This window comes from Jaculus jaculus, chromosome 9 (assembly GCF_020740685.1).
Source record: "Jaculus jaculus isolate mJacJac1 chromosome 9, mJacJac1.mat.Y.cur, whole genome shotgun sequence".
NCBI classification, from domain to species: Eukaryota; Metazoa; Chordata; class Mammalia; order Rodentia; family Dipodidae; genus Jaculus; species Jaculus jaculus.
The window spans coordinates 33,290,562-33,311,864 of record NC_059110.1 but is presented as its reverse complement, the minus strand read 5'-3'; the positions used below and the strand labels follow the sequence as shown (position 1 = coordinate 33,311,864).

General features: G+C 38.7%; 1 protein-coding gene across 1 annotated transcript in view; it reads right to left on the bottom strand.

Annotated features, from left to right (window-relative positions):
* Window positions 1–21,303, bottom strand: part of Moxd1 (monooxygenase DBH like 1) — an 85,076-nt gene that overhangs the window by 34,570 nt on the left and 29,203 nt on the right. The window contains exons 3-4 of the mRNA XM_004651336.2: window positions 18,393–18,560; window positions 18,185–18,268 (exon numbers count right to left, since the gene is read on the bottom strand). Of these exons, the coding sequence (XP_004651393.2) occupies window positions 18,185–18,268; window positions 18,393–18,560 (252 nt within the window). The remainder of the gene's footprint in view (window positions 1–18,184; window positions 18,269–18,392; window positions 18,561–21,303) is intronic.

Sequence of the window (21,303 nt, the reverse complement as noted above, 5' to 3'; positions counted from 1 at the left end):
ATGAGACTGTCAGAGTCACTCATGTGAAAATGCGAGCATGACTGCATGTGCCTGAAGCCCCAGTCCTGCTGTCAGCCAACAGGGAAGAATTGCTAGGACTTACTGGTCGGTTAGGGCAACAGCAGCTCCAGATTCAGTGAGACTCTATCTCAAGGACACACGTGATTAGCGGCAGAGGAGACCAGACATTCTCTGGTCTCTACACACAAGGAGGACATGCGCACATATACATATGCCACACAAGACAAACCACATACACATGTGAGCCAAATAAACAGAAATGAGAAGTATTTGAAGAGATGAAGAGATAGAGATGGAGACAGATATGTATTGGGTCCTTACATGGCATCCATTAATACGTACAATTTTTGTTTTCATATTTCAGCTAAAATTTCTAATTCAAATATGAAAGTATTTCTAAAATATTGAGTCAATGGACCATAATTTATCTCCTTTTATAACACTTGTGTGGTTGAGATAGGGCTCACTCTAGCCCAGGCTCTGCTGGAATTCACAATGTACTGTCAGGCTGGCCGCGAACTCACAGTGATTCCCCTAACTCACCTCCTGAGTGCTGGGATTAAAGGCATGCACCATCACCCCCAGCAAAGACAGTGAAAGAGAACGGGCATGCAAGGGCCTCTAGGCACGCCAAACAAACTCCAGATGCATGTGCCTATTTGTGTATCTGGCTTTGCGTGGGGTCTGGGGAATTAAACTTAACAGCCGAGCCATCTCTCCAGTCCTCCTTTTATAACGTTTTGATTTAAAATTTATGCTTATACTAATAAGCATATTATTTTTGGATAGGTTTAATCAAAGAATATGAAAACCCAATTACATTCTCTGAAGTTTTCAGCTCTTAAAATAATAGTTTTATCATCTACATCCCAAATGTGTGGCTTGCCCATGACCAGCCACATCTCTTTTCCAGATCATTCCATTCTCAGGCTTGTTTTCCACTTGAGAAACCTTTTGAAGATGAAGATGTACTTGTCAGGTTGTATCTTCTTATATTGTTGTTGGGGAGCATGTATTCTTTATTTTTTATGGACTTCAAAGCCTTAATTTGACCCATGAAAAGACAGACTTAATTAACAACAGGTGACTCTCGTGATAAAATGTCACAGACCCCAAATTAGAAGAAAACAATAATTTTTCCTTTAGTTCAATGCACAAGCAAGCTAAACATACTGACTTAATCCTGAACGTGTTAAAAAATAGTTTCCATTTGGGAACAAAACTGCTTTCTTTATCCTGCAACTCCTAATATCTATGTTTATGTATAATTTGTCAAAATAACTGGGCAGATTTAAACAAAGTATGTTATTTTAGCACTTATTCATAATAATTTAAGAGTACTTCCTGGAGAAATTTAATAAATGAGCATCATTTTTTCTTCTAGGAGCAGGAAACAACACGAGGACAGTTGGCGTGCCTGCAGATGTAGTCTAAAGATTAGATCTAACTACAGGCAGCAAAAATGAGTAACATGGCTTCAAGCAAAATTCTATGTTGGGTTTCATTCAAAGGCCCAGAATTCACTGCCCATATAAAGGTCTTCAAAATGAATCCTGTTTTATTCAGTAATAGATGTAAGGGATGCTGCTGATATTTTATCTAACACACAAAATAAAGTTGCTTTAGAATTGACAATAATCCTGGTCTTCCAATTGTACTTTACTTCACTGAATTTTGGCCTCATCTATGAAATTATTCTAAATAGCATAGCAGAACTGATCTATACTATCCTTAAATTAGATCCCTCACAGTTTCACCTGCTCAAAGTTCATCTGCCATAGAAATATAATAAAAAATTTTGGAACGTTATTACAACCCATCATCCCTGACTCGAGGCTAGATTTGAGCCGTTGATTCACAGAGATTGCTTCATCACTCTCAGTAATGCTGCCAAGTGTTAATAAACAAGAATGGAAGGCTGGAGAGATGGCTTAGTCATTAAGGTGCCTGCCAGCAAAGCCTAAGAACTCATGTTCAAATCCCCAAGTCCCATGTAAGCCAGATGCATAGTGATACAAGTGCACATTGTCACATTTGCACAATGGGGCACATGTGTGGAGTTCTTCGCAGTGGCTGAAGGCCCTGGTGCACCCATTCTCTCTCTCTCTCTCTCTCTCTCTCTCTCTCTCTCTCTCTCTCTCTCTCTCTCTCCCATCTCTCTCTTTCTCACAATTACCTGCCCAGGGATAATACATACATACATGCACACCCTCTAAAATTCACTACCACCAAAATATTACATGCATTATCACATTCAATTTCATTTTAATCTTCATATATCACTAGGACTGATATTTACTGTCTTCATTTCATATACAAAGAAACTGAGCCCTTACTAAATAACTTGAACTAATTCACACAGTTTCTGAGAACCAGACTTGAATTTGCACTCAGAGCTTACTTGCTTAAGTCCCATTCTCAAGGTGGCTCTGCTTGTCGAATTCTCTTTTTTTTCTTTTTATTAAGATTTCATTTTATTTTTCATTTATTTGAGAGAGAAACAGAATGGGCGCACCAGGGCATCCAGCTACTACACATGAACTCCAGATGCCTGTGCCATCTCGTGCATTTGTCTTATGTGGGCTCTGGGGATTTGATTTATAAGTAGGAAAAGTAAGAAGGAAGAAACTGTAGTTAAAATAATTTTGCATATTCATATTGTAATACTGTTACAAAAAGTCTTTTGTTTTATGAATTATTTCTGTATGTTTAGAAAAGGGATGAGATTTCTTAATGAGAAACACTGGGATTGACATATTTTGTGAATTTGTGATAAACCATTACTGCAGTTAAGAAATAATCCTTTGACTGCAGGATGCTGTTGTTCTGTTTCATGCTTTTTCTCTATGTGTTTAAATAGTAGGCATAATGCTTTTTTAAGAAAGTCTGTATTCATAGGACAATCACATAAAATGAGAAAATAACAAACAGAACCATCATGGGCCACGACTGAGTTAGACATTGGTTTTGTGTCTCTGCATGTATCTCCCCTCTGGATGAATTCCTTCTACTCCAATGTGGCTGTTTTTCTTCAAGAACAGGTCCACATTGAACTTTTCAAAACACTCATGACTCCTACTATCTTCTAGTTATTTGAATAAATAAGTATTCCTCCATAGATACTGGGGATTTTTTCTTTTTGACAGCACATTTAAAGGAAGTATCTTATCAGTCTGAAGCTGTATGCTTGCAGTTTGATTTAAGAAGTTAATAAAGAGGAAACCGTTGTGCATTCTTCATACAGAAACCATCCAGAGTCAGTTCACCATCTGTCACGCTTGCTTGTCTCCTCATCTTTACCCCACTTAATCCAGCACATACCTTTCACCAAAGACTAAAATGGTAGAATGAATAGGCAAACTCATCCTCAAGGTGGGTACTAGGGACAAGCATGGGTTGTTGGTCTTGGGTTTGGTCTGCTTTGTCCTGCAACTTGTCAGCCATCTAAGTGAAATCTATATGCAATATTTTTGTCAGCATTTAGTCAGTTTCAGTTTTTCAACCATAAAAACTGCTTTAAGAAAATGAATCCACTTATGAAAGATACATAAAAACCATGGTGATTTATCCTACGTTTGGGTAAATTATCCCATATTTTTCCAATCAGATAAAATCCAGACTCCACTGTAATTCACAATCTGCTGATGTGCTCAAAGAAGTTTACAATTCCAGAACTGTGTCCGGCAGAGATCTAAAGGAGATCTGATAAGCTCAGTCGTGATCCTGGCTCCCCTCCACCCCCAAAAAACAATAAAAACAGTATCTCTCCCCTATGAACCATCAATTCTTGCTGGATGATTACAGTCCTAACCCTTAATATCAGATAAACTGAGAAGTCCTTTAGCTTCTCCCACCACACCAATCCTCATGGGCCTCTCTCCTTATTTTCCCAGCTATGGAAGCTTTCTCTTTAAGCTACCCCATCTTAATATGTAAGACTCAACTCTGAGCTCTAGTGATCTGAATTCTAAAGTCTGTACAGCATATCATTCCATTCCCACAGCCCTGCAGTTTTGCTTTACCTTTGCTAAAGACATCTTATTTGCTGGCTGAAGAGCTTGCTCATTGGTCAAAGACACTTGCTTGCAAAATCTGCAGCCAAGAATCAATTTCCCAATACCCAAGCAAAGCCAGATGCATCAAGTGGCACATGCGTGTGGAGTTCATTTGCAATGGCAGGAGTCCCTGGTATGCCTATCCTCTCTGTGTCTCTCTACTTGCAAATAAATTAAATAAGTTAAAAAATAAATAATTAGGGCTGGAGAGATGGCTTAGCGGTTAAGCGCTTGCCTGTGAAGCCTGAGGACCCCGGTTCAAGGCTCGATTCCCCAGGACCCACGATAGCCAGATGCACAAGGGGGCGCACGCGTCTGGAGTTCGTTTGCAGTGGTTGGAGGCCCTGGCGCTCCCATTCTCAATCTCTCTCTATCTGTCTCTTTCTCTCTCTGTCACTCTCATATAAATAGATAAAAATGAACAAAAAAAAATTTAAAAAAAAATAATTAAATGATCTTTTTCTTAAAAAAAGAAAAAAATAATAAAGCGCATTTGCTCATGAACACTCGTTTTGTGCATGCTCTCAGGAACCACCAGGACTAGGTTTTCTCTGTGCCTTTGGTCATGGCATTCCAGTCTTTTGAATAATGAATCTGCCAAAATAAAGCTGCATTCCTCAGAACTTGAGTTTCTAGTAGAAGGATAATGAATTCACAATGGTAAATGTTTTCATCCATTAGTCGGCAAGAAACTTAAATGACTGAAGTATTTAACATTGGAAAGGCCGAGGAAAATATATTCACACATTACTAGCAATATAATTGTATTAGAAAGTAATGTGATAAGTATATTAAAATTTATAATGCATATATCCTTGACTCTGTGCATTTTGTAATCTATTCTATAGGAATGAAACCACTAATATATAAGAATGTACTGGGCTGGAGAGATGGCTTAGCGGTTAAGCGCTTGCCTGTGAAGCCTAAGGACCCCGGTTCAAGGCTCGGTTCCCCAGGTCCCACGTTAACCAGATGCACAAGGGGGCGCATGCGTCTGGAGTTCGTTTGCAGAGGCTGGAAGCCCTGGCGCGCTCATTCTCTCTCTCTCTCTCTGTCTGTCTTTCTCTCTGTGTCTGTTGCTCTCAAATAAATAAGTAAATAACTAAATAAAAAAGAGTGATGAACTACAAGCCTTTCTAGTTGAGAATCAACTTGTTTAAATAATTTAAAAAATTTTTAAAAAAAAAGAATGTATTTACAAGTAGAAAAAGAAAAGCCCGTCAATCTGAATGCAGCCCTGTAGTGGATGGTTGTGGAAATATGGCTTATACATTCCAGATTAAGTTATAGAACTATTAAAATCAATGATTTAGTACATTTTGACCTATAATGATTGATAGGAGTGATAATTTGAAGAAGAAGAAAAAAAAAACAAATTTCGGAGTAATTTAAGAGAGAAGGGAGGAGCTGAGAAGATACTCAGCTGGTAAAGTGCTGGCTGCGCAAGCATAAGGACCTATGTTCAGATCCCCAGCACCCATATCAAAGCCAGGTGCAATGGCACACGCCTATCTCAGCCCTACAAAGGTAGAGACGGGGATCCCTGAGGCTTGCTGGCTATGTAGTCTCACTGAAACCGGTAACCTCCCAGGTTCAGTGAGAGACCAACTCTCAGAGAGAGGGCAACTGAGGAAGAAGTTCTCTATTGGCCCCTGGTCTCCACATGCATGTGCATCACACACTTGTGTGCACATACACACACACACACCTGTGCATACACACATGAACATTCACACACATACACATACACACACACCACAGATACCACATGCAAAAAAAGAGAACAGAGATTAACTAAATGAAAACCTATGAGCTATTATAAATGTTCTCTTGAGTATAAAATTATAAAATGATACCAATAAAACTGTTTGCATTCATCAACTTCGGGAAAGTGGAACTTGGGGGAAGAGGGACATCACTTAATTTTTAAAATGTTTTTTACTCTTACTCTTTTTAACAAGTGTAGCATGGAAAATGAAACATGTTCTCACAGAAAATATTCTCATGCTAGAAAATAAAGTATCCTCTTAAGAAACAGAGTTCAGAACAAACTCTTTAATCTTCCCAAAGGCAAGAAAGTAAAATGTAACATTTGTGGTCGCTTTTGAAGATTGTGAATGGCCAGTCCAAGAGCACATCATATGTGAATTGCATAATTACTAATTCAAGCAGAAGAAATAAAGTATTCCATAAGGTAAATTATAACACTTCAATAAGGATTATTTGAAATAAAGTGACTGAACCAACAAAGTATTGGAAAATTTTAATTGCTATGTGAGTGGAAAATATTAGGTCAAAAAACAGATATTTCCTGTTTACCCTTACAAAAAATAGCATAGTACTCTAACCTTGTTAATTTAATTTCATTGTAAAAATCTTACAAATCTGTACACTGAAGTCTTGCATCACAAAGCATATTTGGCAGTATAATTACGACAGCTAATCTTTAGTTGAAAAAGAAAAAAGAAAAAGCAAAGATACTTTTTAAGTAGTAAATTCCAAGATATAGAGAAACTGATATACCATATAAAGCCCAATTAAAATAAGCATAGTTCCATTTGCTATCTCTTAAATGTCTTGGAATGGTCAATGAAATAAAAATGACTTTTCATCTTCTTTAATGTATTGGATAACTACACCTAAGAAATTTAGAGCTTTTTCAAAAGCTGAAAAATTCTTTAACTAGAGAGCATTAAAAGACAATGCCATAGAGAGTGATGTGAATGTTAGGTGTAATTAAGCGTTCTTTCACCTGGAAATTAGCTCATACTTCATATGTTGAAAGAGAGAAAGAGACAAGTAATAGCAATGTGTACCTTACATTTAAATCCCAAATTGCATATTAAAAGAATAGCTTTAAGGCAGGTATTCTGTTTTTCCTTTTTTAATTTTTTGTTTTTGAGGCAGGGTCTCACTCTAGCCCAAGCAGACCTGGAATTCACTCTGTAGTCTCAGGGTAGCCTTGAACTCATGGTGATCCTCCTATCTCTGCCTCCTGAGTGCTGGGATTAAAGGTGTGTACCACCATGCCGGGCCCTTTTTCTTCCTTTTTTATGTGTGTGTGTATTTGTGCATGTGGAGGTTAGAGGATAACCTCATAGTGTCATTTCTCTGAAACACTGGTTATTATTATTCTTATTAATTATGATTTTGGAGACATGATCTTTCACTGGCCTGGCTGGAGCCTGTTGATTAGACTACACTGGCTGGCCAAGGAACCCCCAGCATAGCTGTCTCTGCTTTCCAAACTCTGAGATTGCCTCTTCAAGTCTGGGAGTGTAAGTGTGCACCACTATGGCCCAGCATTTTTACATAGGTTTTGGAGACTCAAGCTCAGGTCCTCATGCTTATAAGGATATCTCCCCATTTCTCCCTCCATTTTTTTTAAGACAAGGAATTGCTACTGTAGCCCAGATTGCTTCAAACTCTTGACCTTGCCACAGCCTCCAGAGTACTGGGATTAAAGGGACACACTACCATACCTGGATAAAACAATGTTCTTTTCTTTAATGTTGAGCAATAAATTACTTTAAGCTTATTTTAGGCCTCTGTTTCAATAAAATGAAAAGTTAAATGATACTAACACCTTTTGCTATGCATTACAAACATTTAAACCACAAAGAAAGTATGATTAACATTGATAATGGGAATGGCCATTATTCTAATAAATTCAAGTCACCAGCTCTAGAGAAGACAAATTCATTATCCCAAGAACTGAACTGGCATCTTAGAATCTTAGGAGCTGCTTACAACTTCACTTTCAAAGAACTAAATGCTTATGTGCATGTGAGAGCAATGGTTATATGTATGTGTAAGCAATTAACAGGTAGCTCTGATTTCTGTTTTGGAGGACCATGGTGCAACTTTCCAGAGTTTTAACACTAAACAAAACTTGTTAAAGCCACACAATAATATCATTCAAGACAAAAATCAGTGAACCCACTTAAGTACGAAAGGCTACAGCCTATAATCCCTTTCAATAGTTCACACCAGAAGTCTTGGTATAGCTAACACATTCTCTAATAAAAAAAGTGAAGTTGCTTTGAGAAGAAGTCACTGTGCATTCTAATTTGACATGTTAGAATACGGATTTAAAGTTGAGCCAGCAGCTGCTACATTGGCTTGAGTACAAGCAGATGTTGTTGGTCATAATACCAATTATTCTTTGTCACAAGTGGAACCAAATGAAACCTCCTCCCAGATTGATGTGGAATGTTTTGGAATGCTAAAGATGAAGATAGCATAGATCCTAACTTACAGTCAAAGGGTGTTGTTTTCTACAGCTCTAACTCAGGTTTTGAGGCATGGGAGATGGCTCAGTCAATAAAATGCTTGCTCCTCAAGTATGAGTAGCTGAGTTTAATTCCCAGAACCCTCATTAAAAAAAAAAAAATGCTGGGCTAGAGATTAGCAGTTAAAGTGGTTGCCAGGAAAGCCAAAGGACCTAGGTTCAATTACCCATTACCTACATTAATCCAGATGCACAAGGTGGTACATGTGTCTGGAATTCATTTGCAGTGGCTGGAGGCCCTGGTGTGCCCACTCTCTCTCCCTTTCCTTCTCTCTCTCCCTCACCCTTTCTCTCAAATAAGTATTTAAAAAAAAAAAAAAGAAAGAAAGAAAGAAAGAAGAGCTGGGAAAAGTAGCACATTCCTATAACCCCACTGAGAGGGCAGAGACAGGGGCTTACTGACAAGCCAGTCTAGCGAAATTGGCAAACTCTGAGATCAGAAAGCTTGTCTCAAAAAAATAAGGTGGAGGGACAAGAGAAGTGTCTTAGCAGGTAAGAATGCTTCCTACACAGGCACAAAGTCCTGGGCTCAATACCGAGCACCTGCATAAAAATCTGGGTGTTGGCGTGCATGTCCATAACCCTAGCCCTGAAGGGAGTGCAGACAGAAGGATTCTGAGTGAGACTGAGTGAAAAAAAAAAAAAATCAAAGCACTCCAGGTTCAGTGAGAGAGTCCATTTCTAGGAAAGAGTAACAGATGGAGAAAGCCAGTGTTCTACTCTGACCTCCACAGGCATGCCCACAGGTGTATATAGCTGCACACACACGTACATGCACACACCACACCTAAGAAATACACACGTGCACACAAAAAGTAAGGTGGAAATCAATTGAGGAAAGCATCTGACATCGACCTCTGGTCTCCACATTCTCCCCATTACCAACTACCCTAAATATCTGATCCAGGAGATTGTGATGTGGATCTTAGGAATGTGAACCAGGATAACAGTGATACAGTGAAACAAAATATACATACACAATACTTTTGAATTTACTGAATATAATATTTTTGTCATAAAATAAATTATTAACCTTTTATGTGTCATCTGGATTTTTAAAAATATTTTATTTATTTACATATTTATTGGAGAGAAAGAAAGACACAGAGAGAAAGAGAGACAGAGAATGGGTGTGCCAGGGCCTCCAGCCACTACCAACAAACTCCAGATGCACGTGCCACCTTATGGATCCTGCTTACATGGGTACTGGGGAATTGAACCTGGGTCCTTAGGCTTCCTTCACAGGCAAGCACTGTAACCACTAAGCCATCACTCCAATCCTCGTCTGAATTTTCTTTTTGGCTTTTAGAGGTAGGGGTTCACTCTAGCCCAGGCTGACCTGGAATTCACTATGTAGTCTCAGGGTGGCCTTGAGCTCACAGCCATCCTCCTACTTCTGCCTCCCAAATGCTGGGATTAAAGGTGTGTGCCACGATGCCACACTGAATTTTTGATGTAGAAATATTTTCATAGTAAATGTATCAAGACAGCCTAGCTACTCTAAAGCCAAAAGTTGTAGAGTAGTATCTTCTGATTTACGAATTTTATAAACTTGAATTCATTTATTTATTTACTGATTTTTTGAGGTAAGGTCTCACTATAGCCCAGGGTGACCTGGAATTCAATATGAAGTCTTAGGGTGGCCTTGAACTCACAGTTAATCCTCCTACCTCTGCCTCCCGAGTGTTGTGATTAAAGGCGTGTGCCACCATACCCAGCTTTAAACTTGAATTTTAAACATTTCACTTATTAAGTCAGTCTCCATTGCAACTATATTTTCTAATTGTTAAAAATTCCATCCATGAAACTATAAATACTTACTGTTGTATCAACTGCATAGTAAATGCTATCACATTTTGATAATAATATAATTTTTAGGGTTGGAGAGATGGCTTAGTAGTTAAGGTGCTTGCCTGCAAAGCATAAGAACTCATGTTCAACTCTCCAGGTCCCACATAAGCCAGATGCACAAGGTGATGCAAGTGCACAAGGTGGCACAGGCATCTGGAGTGTGACTGCAGTGGCTGGAGGCCCTGGCACACCAGTTCTCTCTCTCTGTCTCATATGCACACTTTACTTTACAAAAAAGGCTATTCTGTTGGGCTTGCTTCTGTAATAATAATAAAAATAAAAATATAATTTTTGCTGTGAAAACAGATACTGTAAAATTATGCCCCATATTAACACACAAAATTATCTGCATTCTTTCTATAATTTTAAGATGATTTATATTACAGCTTAATTTATAGAAGAATAAATTTATCAAATATGAAAACATTTATTTTATAAATATCCAGCTTTTTCTATTGAAGATTTAGTGAATTAAGTCACAAGACTGTAAGAATTAGCACACACTCAGACCAATTTCTCAATTATTCAAACTTAGAGTCTTCCAATGGTGTTGACGACAAGATTTTAGCCTCCTACAGGCACCATGGCACAATTACACTGGCTGTCAAGTGACCAGTAGTTTAAGTAGGATTAGAACATGGACTCTCAGTGGTTCTTAGACAATTCTAAGATATTAACATGTTTAGCTTTCTTTCCCAATGTGTCTCTTCATATTTCATATTTGCCACAAATTTCAGTACGAAATGAAAGCATTAGCATTTCATCTCTTGAATTGTGTTTTAAGACCATTATCAGAATAGGGAATAAGAAAGTCCATTTCCATTAACTTCTTTTCCAAGAAGGATTCTTTTAACCAAAAGGCAGATGGCCTTTTTCAAGAGTCCTTAGGCTACAAGATGTACCCAGTAAGATTAATGGGCTCATTGTCTTTTCTACTGATATTATTTCTAATTCTTTTCTCCCTAACATCATTTCTAAAATTTAACATTTTGCCGTTTTTTGCAGCCATGTGCCTAATCTTTAGCCTAATCATTATAACTCTAATCTTAATTCAAATGACTTCCTACATCAAAATTGAAACTGTATACATGTCATCCATCATTAAAGAGTGGCTTTCAACCCAGAGGGTAAAACCCCAGCTCTGTGTAGTCAGATGCCATCCTAAATCTTTCAGTTCCCAGGATCTTTAAATTGAAATCTCTGGAGAGTCCAGGGGAATCTGTTTATGTATCCCAGGAAATATGATCACATTCTATTCTAAAAGCATCCTTGGGTGTGGTATCATGCACTTTAAATTGTTGTAAGGAGAACACATCTCATCTATGTCAAGTGTTCTTATCATAATAAGAATTAAGGAAAGTGAGGATGCTTTAGAAGTGCAATGTATATCTTCTACTTCCATTTTGAGGTAGCCCGACCTTTTGAACTACTTGAAATGACATCCTAGATTGTGGGGAATCAAATCGGGTAGTTAAAAAAGATAGCTAAAGAAAAGCAATATCTTCTTATATCTGTTGAAAATATTATTTAAGGTCACAAAATAGAAGACTAATGGGTGACCTAAGAATGAGGGAGAATATTTCCCAGAGGTCACTAGTTGGTTTTTATCCTTCCTTAGACAAGAACGGGAGGAAATTAGCTTAAATTTCATTTGGTTCAGAGTAATGGAAACGAAATACTAAATCTAATTCCCGAGGAACCTTTTCTTCAAAATACAACAGACTTACTGCCTAGCATGGCTTCAGTCCAGCCCTGACTCTAGGTACGAGAACATGCTAGAAGAAGCTTCTGCCTTCATCTCGATAATCCCCTTTCAAGGGAAGAAAACAAGCAGTTATGAGCCTGTTATGCAACAGGTGTTTTCACTTGTGTTCATTTCATATTCACTGAAAACTGTTTTTCCTGCCTTGCAAGAAAGATCTCAAGTTCTACGAGCTTAGCCCGCCCTCGGGCGCTGCACTAATGAAAAGCAGTTAGGATGTGTCATTGGGCTTGCTGTGTTCCAACCCATTTCAGGAAAGCCTTGTGTCCCTGGCACTCATCCTCTTTAAAAACGACAGGATCTGCAAGATTTAAGAGGTTTGAAAATTAAGGTAAATTGGCAACTTGACTAATAGTTACTGAGCTAACACCTAAGTCCTTTGCAAGATTTCATCCGATAATGCTTGCTGGCATATGGAACAAGCAGTTTTAGTAGCATCATGTACAAATGGAAACCTGAAACATACAGGAAGTTGTTTGTTTGCCTGGGATGATTGGCCCATAGACCAAGAAGCCAAGATCTGAACGATGGGTTCTGACTCCACAGACTATGCATGTATGTCTCAAAACTAGATCACATAGACCCTGCAAAGACCTGTGGTTTCATTGTTTCATCTAATGTGAATTCTCTACATTGAGTTAGCTTTATTTGTTTCTAAGCAATTGTTACAGAAACACAATAGCCATTAAATAATATCAGTGCCAAATTCAGTTAACGTGTACTTAAAGATTTAACAGTGAGTAGTGGGGCTGGGGAGATAGCTCAATGATAGGTCAGATTATTTGCCCCACAAACATTAGGGCCTGAATTCAAGTCCTAGCACCCATGTAAAAAGTTGGGCATGTCTAAACATTCATCAAAGTTCTGAGAAGAAGAGACAGTAGTGTGTTCAGAACTTTGATACCATCCAAGGCTCCGGGACCCTTGAGGAAGAGGTGCTGGAAAGAATGCAAGGGTCTAAGGAAGGAAAGAAGTCATTTGCAACACTGTCTTCCAGACAAGTGGCTATAACATTCATGACCTCACAGTGTCCAATGCTACCACTACAAGACCAGAATAACAGGACAGGAAAAAGGATGACATCAAAATAAAATAGAGACTTGTTGGAAAGAGAAAGGGATTCAGTGGAGAGGAGATAAGGGAGAATGCACAAAAGAGGGTGGGAGGGGATTATGATCATGGTATTGTGTATATTATATATATTGAGGTTGTCAATAAAAAGGTTTTAAAAAGTTGGGTATAGCCACATATGCATGTAATCCCAGTCTTGTGGAGGGCACAGCACGAAGAATAGCTGGGACCCGCTGGTCAGCGAGTCTGACTGAAAGAAACAGCAGCTCCAGATTCATTGAGACATTCTATCTCAAAGAGATGCATGGAAGAGAGAAGAGAAAACACAATGTTCTCCTCTGGCAGCCACATACATGTGCATGGGGTGTGCAAATATGCATCATATGCACATGCTTGTACATATACTATACATACCCACATACCACCCATATTACACTCATGCATGTCTGGACAGACAACAAATGAAAGTTTAGAAGAAAAACAAGGAAGTTTTGAGGCCTCTTTTTAATCCATCAGGTTATTTATGTTAGCAGAGCAGATAGGCACAAGTTGTCCCTAGACATTCTGGCTTCTGGTGGCATGCTCTAGAAAGGACTAGGATGCATCAAAATACAAGCCACAGGCGCTCCTACTTGTGGGTTGAAGAGGAGGGCCTTTTAACTTCAAGGGAAGCATTTTCACCCAAGCCTGCTATGGGGCTGTGAAACACAGTACATGGGGAATTTGGACCACAGGGCATCTAATTCCCAGTACAGACTTCACTTTTTGTTCTCACCAAGTCATATATATTTAGAAGGAGAAAGAGCCGATTGAGATCATCTGGCTGAAACCTTTTATCTGACAGGAAAGGAATTTGAGGATCAGACAAGGTTAAATGTTTTATCTAGGGTCAGAAAGCTAATTAGTGACAGTTAGCAATAAATCACTGCCATGAACAGACAGGCTTTCAAAGTGAATACAATTACTTGTACCACAGGGTCTATTAAGAACACCCAGGTAGTTAGACAAACTCTAATGCTTCTGTGGAGGAGATATAACCCAAGGGTATGGATTCTAGAATGAACTTTTCAACACTGAGCACCCTAAGGCAGCAGTTTTTAAAATGCATTCTTTGAGTCAAATCATTAGTATTAGGGTTATGGGGGTTGGTATTTCTATCAATTCTTTTCCCACCTAAAGTCACAGTTTCAGACACAATAAATGCTCAAGTATTTTTGTTTCTTCATTGGCATATGAAATATATATAAAATTGCAGATATTGGGCTGGAGAGATGGCTCAGCACTTAAGGCAATTGCCTGCAAAGCCTAACAATCTAGGTTCAATTCCCCAGTACCCAAGTAAAGCCAGACATATAAAGTGGCACATGTATCTGGAATTCTTTTGCAGTAACTGGAGGCCCTGGCACATCCATATTCTCTCTCTCTCTCTTTCTCTTTCATTCTCCCTCCTTACAAATAAATAAAATATTTTAAAAACTTTAGGTATACTCAAATATAAGAGATATAACTATTTGGCACTAGTAAAATTTGTGATCCAAATTCCCAAAATGTGAATTTTTTGAATTTCATAGCATAAATCTTAAAAAAAAAATTCCAGATCAACTATCATCCCTTTTTTCAACTAATGAAATAATCCCTTAGGGTTTGATGGCTATCTGTTGGTATTAAGAATTTAATAACCAAATACAGTGTTAAAAAGGAGTGAAAAGGATTTTCACATGGGGCATATTGTGAAAGTTTAACTTGTCAGGACTTGCTACATCTATCCATCTGAGCTTCCAAATAATTGCCTGCAGGGAACATGGTTAAGTAAGTAAAGGATAAGAAGGAAACATCAGTGAGCAAAACAAAATCTCCTAGTTTGGAATAGATGAGTGGAAACCACGAACAACCACTGAGTCAGCAGTCAATAGCAAACACTATTTTTGCACATGATAAAATGAAACAAAAATAATAATAATGAGAGCTAAAGGATGGAATCCATGAAAGCTCATCTTGATAAGAAGATTCAAACAAACATTTCCATAAGAGGAAAAACCTACAAGAATTAAGACATGTCTTTTCAGAGAATATCCAGGAAGAATATGCATGATGAAAAAAGAGTTGATTCTGATGGTTGTAACATCAGGTAGCTTAACGAGCAACAAGAAATGTTCAGATTTCTAGTTTACTAAAATCAACTCAGAAGGCACATCTATTTTCAGATTTAGAAACCTGTGTTACTATACTTTACAAGATAAAGTTCTCATTCACCAACACCTCTCTTTGTATTTTGAGAAAACAGTGACCACAATAAGGAAAGTGGACAGAGTGTGTATTTAACACCAGATGTAAAGTCAAATGTTGGGGTCTGGGATAGCAGATCAGTTTTCCAGTGGCTAAGTATTCAGTCTTCAAGGATATTTCATGGCTATTTCATGGTAATTATTCTTCAATTTTCTTGTCCTACTAAACATTCTCCAAAGTGAACCACTGGGATTTACTAATACCACCTAGTGAGCAGCGCGGCATTGTGTATGGCCTCAAGAGAAGATCGATGCTTTGTTTAGTGACAGGTAACACCACACAGCACTCCAGAACTTCCCTTCCTACACCTAGTGGGACAAGAAGGATTTGTTTTGCCTCAACTTTACATTCTCTGAAGCACAGATTTTGTTCAAGGCTATCCCTTGAAATGAAGTGACTGGCAATCTAGATTTTATTTAAATCCCTGACTGTCTAGATAAGGCTGGTATGAAACCCTTCCACAACCCAGAAACCTTACAATATGATAAACATATTTCAAAATGTATATGCAAATGACTGATATATTTCATTTATTGTGATGTGACAGGCATATTTCTAAATATTAAACTCACTAGATTCACATAGTTGTACAATGACATTGTTACATAAGAACCTTTCCTCAATTTCCAGATAGGGAAACTAGCAGAGGGGAAAGATCACTTTTTTTTTTTTTTTTAATTTTATTTATTTATTTGAGAGCGACAGACACAGAGAGAAGGACAGAGAGAGGGAGAGAGAGAGAATGGGCACGCCAGGGCTTCCAGCCTCTGCAAACGAACTCCAGACGCGTGCGCCCCCTTGTGCATCTGGCTAACGTGGGACCTGGGGAACCGAGCCTCGAACCGGGGTCCTTAGGCTTCACAGGCAAGCGCTTAACTGCTAAGCCATCTCTCCAGCCCGGGGAAAGATCACTTTTAACTAGTTAAAGCAATCCTGCCTTAAGACCTCACCAGTGGTTAATTCGTTTTCCTTCCTTTATTTAGTTTTTTGACATTTTCACATGTGTACAAAATGTGCTTTAATCTTATTTCCCCCAATTGCCCTCACTTATCCCCTTCCCCTCCCCCTAACACCTTTCTTCTTCCTCATTAATCCTCATTTTAGTATCATGCCTTCAAAAAAATTAATTTATTTTTCATTTTTATGTTTTAGAGAGAGAGACAGAGGGAGAGAGAAAGAGAACTGGTGATCAAGGGCCTCAGCCACTGCAACCAAACGCCAGATAATTATGCCACCTAGAAGGCATGTACAACCTTGCACTTGCCTCACCTTTGTGCATCTGGCTAATGTGGGATCTGGAGAGTCAAAAATGGGTCCTTAGGCTTTGCAGGCAAGCACCTTAACTGTTAAGCCATCTCTCCAGCCCAGTATCATGCCTTTTTAATTTTTTTTTTCTTTGCCCATTGATTAAATTAGGGTTGCTTGTATGATCATGAGTGGAAGGCCATCTACTGTGGAATGCACATCTTACCAGCGCTGACACCACTAATGAACCTGACTTTCCCTCTCCAAACAACCTTTAGCTGTTGGAAACTACTCTGGAGGTCTGGGGTCTCATGTATCCTTCCCTCATCAATGATGAAATACTAGCAGGCTCGATCTTGTGCAGGAAGCCACAGCTGCTGTGAGTTCATGAGTATAACAGGCCTGTCGTATCCAGATGACAGCTTTTCGTAGCCATACTCCCAATCCTCCTGCTCTTACATTCTTTCTGCCCTCTCTTGTGTAAGATTCCCTGAGCCTTGAAAGGGGTGGTTTAGACATCCTGTTTGAGGCTGTGGACTCAGTAGTCACTTATTCTTGTCAATTTTTCCAAGCAGGCATCTCTGCATTAACAATTAAAGCAGTTGTTAAACTTTTCTGGGCCTCCTCTAAAATGGCTGTTTTCAGGGAAAATTATTCTCAGAGCAACATTCAAGATAGATTGCCTACCAATAGCAGTTGGATTTACTGAGTTTTGTATGTTGCATGCTGTACTACATGAAAAAGAAATTGTTCAATTTAATCCTTATTTTAAACAGTTCCATAAGAAAGTAGGTAATGTTTCCCTTAAATGAAGACTGAGCTATTAAATGGCTAAAAACTTTCCCATGTCCTCATGACTAGTAAATGACATGAAGGAATTCAAGCCCATATTGGCCATGAAATTGCAGAATCCACCTGCTATTTTGAGAGGTTTGCTACCTCCCTTTTAGAAAGCTGATTTTTTTTTTTTTTTTTTTTTTTTTGGTTTTTCAAGGTAGGGTCTCACTCTGGTCCAGGCTGAACTGGAATTAACTCTGTAGTCTCAGGGTGGCCTCGAACTCATGGCGATCCTCCTACCTCTGCCTCCCGAGTGCTGGGATTAAAGGCGTGCACCACCACGCCCAGCTTGGAAGGGAGGCGAAGACTACTTCCTTTTCTTGTGTAGAATTAGTAGATAACAAAAAAGTTTTAGCTATAATCTAAGATTTCAGTCTCATAAAACGGTGTGCGAGTCAGCTACAACAGTTCTTTCTTCTCTAAGTCTATTTCATATAACTAAAAGTTATTTGAGAACTGGAGAGGACTCAGCAGTTAAAAGTGCTTGCTTAAAAGTCTGATGACTTGGATTTGATTCACAAGTACCCATGTAAAGCCAGATGCACAAAGTGGTGCATGCATCTGGAGTTCGCATGCAGAGGCAAGAGGCCCTGGCACACCCATATTTATTCATTCTCTCTCTTTTTCTCACTCTGCTTTCAAATTCATAAATAAAATGTTCTTTTACAAAATTATTCTCCATACCTCCACTATTTTCACTTTAAGAACAGCAATGTCTTTCTTCATTCATACCCATGAAGTTCATGCCACGAGAGGGTCACATACCTTTATTACATGATGCTTCTCTTGGAACACAGGAATCTTAAACATTTGGCACCAGTACGTTGTACCTTTGTTTGGGATGAGGACCTGTCTTAAAGAAAAGGGGAGAAGGATAAAATGTCACATTTTGTTGACATAGTGAATCGAGTAATATAAGCAAAAAGTCTTCCATGCTTGAAGTAAACCCATCATAAAACCTAAAGAAACTTACGTCTTGATTTACCAGGTCGAAGTATGGTAAGGCTGAAGATAACACTTTGGCTTTCTCAGGGTTCAATAACCGCAGACTCCTTGTGCCCCGATTGGACTCATGGTACTTGGGACCAGCTTCCCCCACATCTTCATGGTGGTAGGCCCAAATCACTCTCACCGTGCTATCCTGGTGATAAAACATGACATGTGTCTCATGAGTGCCCTTTCCTCACCTCTGAGTTGGGTTTAAAGAACATTTTAAAACACGTATAAAATGAATAAAACAGGATGGCAATGTCTGGAGTTCTCTGCGTGGTTTCTAACATTTACCTTCACAAGTATGATTAATTCATTAAGGATCCAAGTAGATGGTTACATTTTGGACCCCGCCAACACACACATACACACACACACACACACATTCAGATGCAAGGTATGTACTCTAAAATAGAGTAAAAGATATTTCACTCAGAAATTGTAGTTTCATGAATTTAAAAATAATAATAATAAAAAAAACAGTCACTGCCAGGCCAAAACTTCAAACTAAGAACCAGTAGTTGCCACAAAAGTATTATTATTGTTAAGCAGCAATGACTTCTAGGAATTAAAACCTGTTTTAACATGTTAGGATACTAAAAAAAAAATAATAAGAAGAATGAAAATGAAAAATACTGGATGTCCACTTAAGATGGTAGACTTTAGGCTATCTCTGTATGAGCCAGTTAATAGAGATGAAAGCAAAACAGGGAAAGGAAGGAAAACTCTATAAACCCACAACAGAAGTGAAAGGGTGCCGAGAAGAGCAGAGAAAACAAAAAGCAACACGAAGAAGGAAGATGAGCACAACTTTCTGTCCTGCAGCTCATGGGAGGGGGTGCAGAATCCACTTCACCAAAATAGCTTGTTTTCTCCTCTGTGAGTGGCACTGGGAAGTAACTGATCCTTCAAGAGTAGCCTACTCATTAAGGAAATCCTACTCAAAAAGCAGAGGAGATATTCAAACCAACAGATGAGCAAATTTTAACAGAGACAACAAATATTAGAGAGCAAGGGACATATGCTTCTGAAAATTCATAACTCCTCTGAAATAGGCGAAATGTCAGATTTCCAAGTTTCCTGGTCAAAATGATCAAGACCCAAAAGGGTACAAGCAGGCAGATGAACTCAATCCAGAGGAAAGCCAGCACAGTGATGAGAAAATCAGTAGCATGGACAAAAAAAATCAGCAAGAAAATAGAAATTTCAAAAAAAAAAAAAAGAAAAGAGCCAGGCATGGTGGTGTATGCCTTTAATACCATCCTCCTGCCTCCCACTCAGGGAGGCAGAAGTAGGAGAGTCTCTGGGAGTTCAAGGCTAGTCTGGGACTACAGAGTGAGTGTCAGGTCAGCCTGGGCTAGAATAAGACCTTACCTTAAAAAAAGAAAAGAACAAATAGAAATGTTGAGAATGAAAAGCTCAATAAATCAAATACAAACACAGTGAGCAACATCAGCATTTTATTCCATCTAAAAAAAGGAAAGACCAGGAATGGAGGACAGGGTTGCTGAAATATTTCATTGAAACATCAATAAGGGAAAAATACAATAAAACAACAGAAAAGACCTTAACACAATGTCTAAAAACTTTAGCATACAGCAGACCTAAATGCTAAAGGCATAGGGAATGTGCTCAACAAAATTACAGCAGAATAGTTTCCAAATTGGGAAATGAAATCTGACATTTGGAAGAAAATGGATCAAAGTAGAAATCATATGCTAAATTAAATAAGTCATACTGAGAAATACAAACACTCCATGTTTTTACTTTAACCTACATTTAAAAGTGTTTTTACTTTAACCTAGATTTAAAAGTGTGTGTGTGTGTGTGTGTGTGTGTGTGTGTGTGTGTGTGTGTAGGTCATGAAACTAGAATGAGGATCATGAGAGGGAAAGAAATGAGCTAAACAGGGAATTAGAAAGGGTAGTGGAATATATGTGATAAGGTAGAAGAGGGATTGTCAAGGAGAAGGAAGGTGTGGTAGTTTGAATGTATGTACCCCAATAGACTCAGGTGTTTTATTAAAACTTGGATTTCTAGCCACTTGGCTGGCAGAGGTGTATTTGGGGGTGTCTGATTTCTAGCCAAAAGGTAAACAGATCCATCTGAGCTCGGCCTGGGTCCCCGCTGCTTGTGAAGGGTCCCCAGCTGTCTTTCTGCTAGTTTTGCACTTGCTTCATTGTGGTGCTGACTCCGTGGTCAAGTCTCCCTGCTTGGGTATGTGAAAGGGGACCAGATTCTTCTGCTATTGGTGGGGTGGAACTTCTCTGGATCTGTAAGCTTTAAATAAATCCCTACCTCCCATAAACTGTGTCTGGTTTGGAAGTTCATCCTAGAAATGTGAAGCTGCCTGCCTCAGAAGGGAACCAGGCACAGAGGTATGGGAGCTCAGAGGAAGATGGTAGGAAAGGAGAATGAATGAGAGAACATATGTATGGTAATGTCACAGTAAACCCCATTTTAGTGTATGCTAACATAATTTTTTTAGCTAAAAACAAAATATATTTAAAATACCATGGCTTTTCCTTGGATAATAGATCCTCCCAAGGCATAAACTCAGTGACGTGTATGAATTTACAGAAAGTACAAACGTAGAGGGAATTTCTGCTCTTGGTTTATTATATGAATCTCTGTGGTCACTTTATGAATTCTGGGAGTTTCCAAGAGCCTTGGGTCCTCCAACCAAAGAGATTAATGTCAGTTGAAACTGATTTCTACTGAGCTGTGGAAAGAGATTGCCCAAGGGGCTCTGGGGCAGTAAATGTTTGCTGGAGTGGAGGCAAATTGCTCAGCTTTCCCACAAATAAAGGTATCTTGCCAGTTTGTTCTAAGAACTTTGAAAATAAATAATAAGGGGAAAAAGTATACATTTTAAATGTTCTCTTTGCTATATT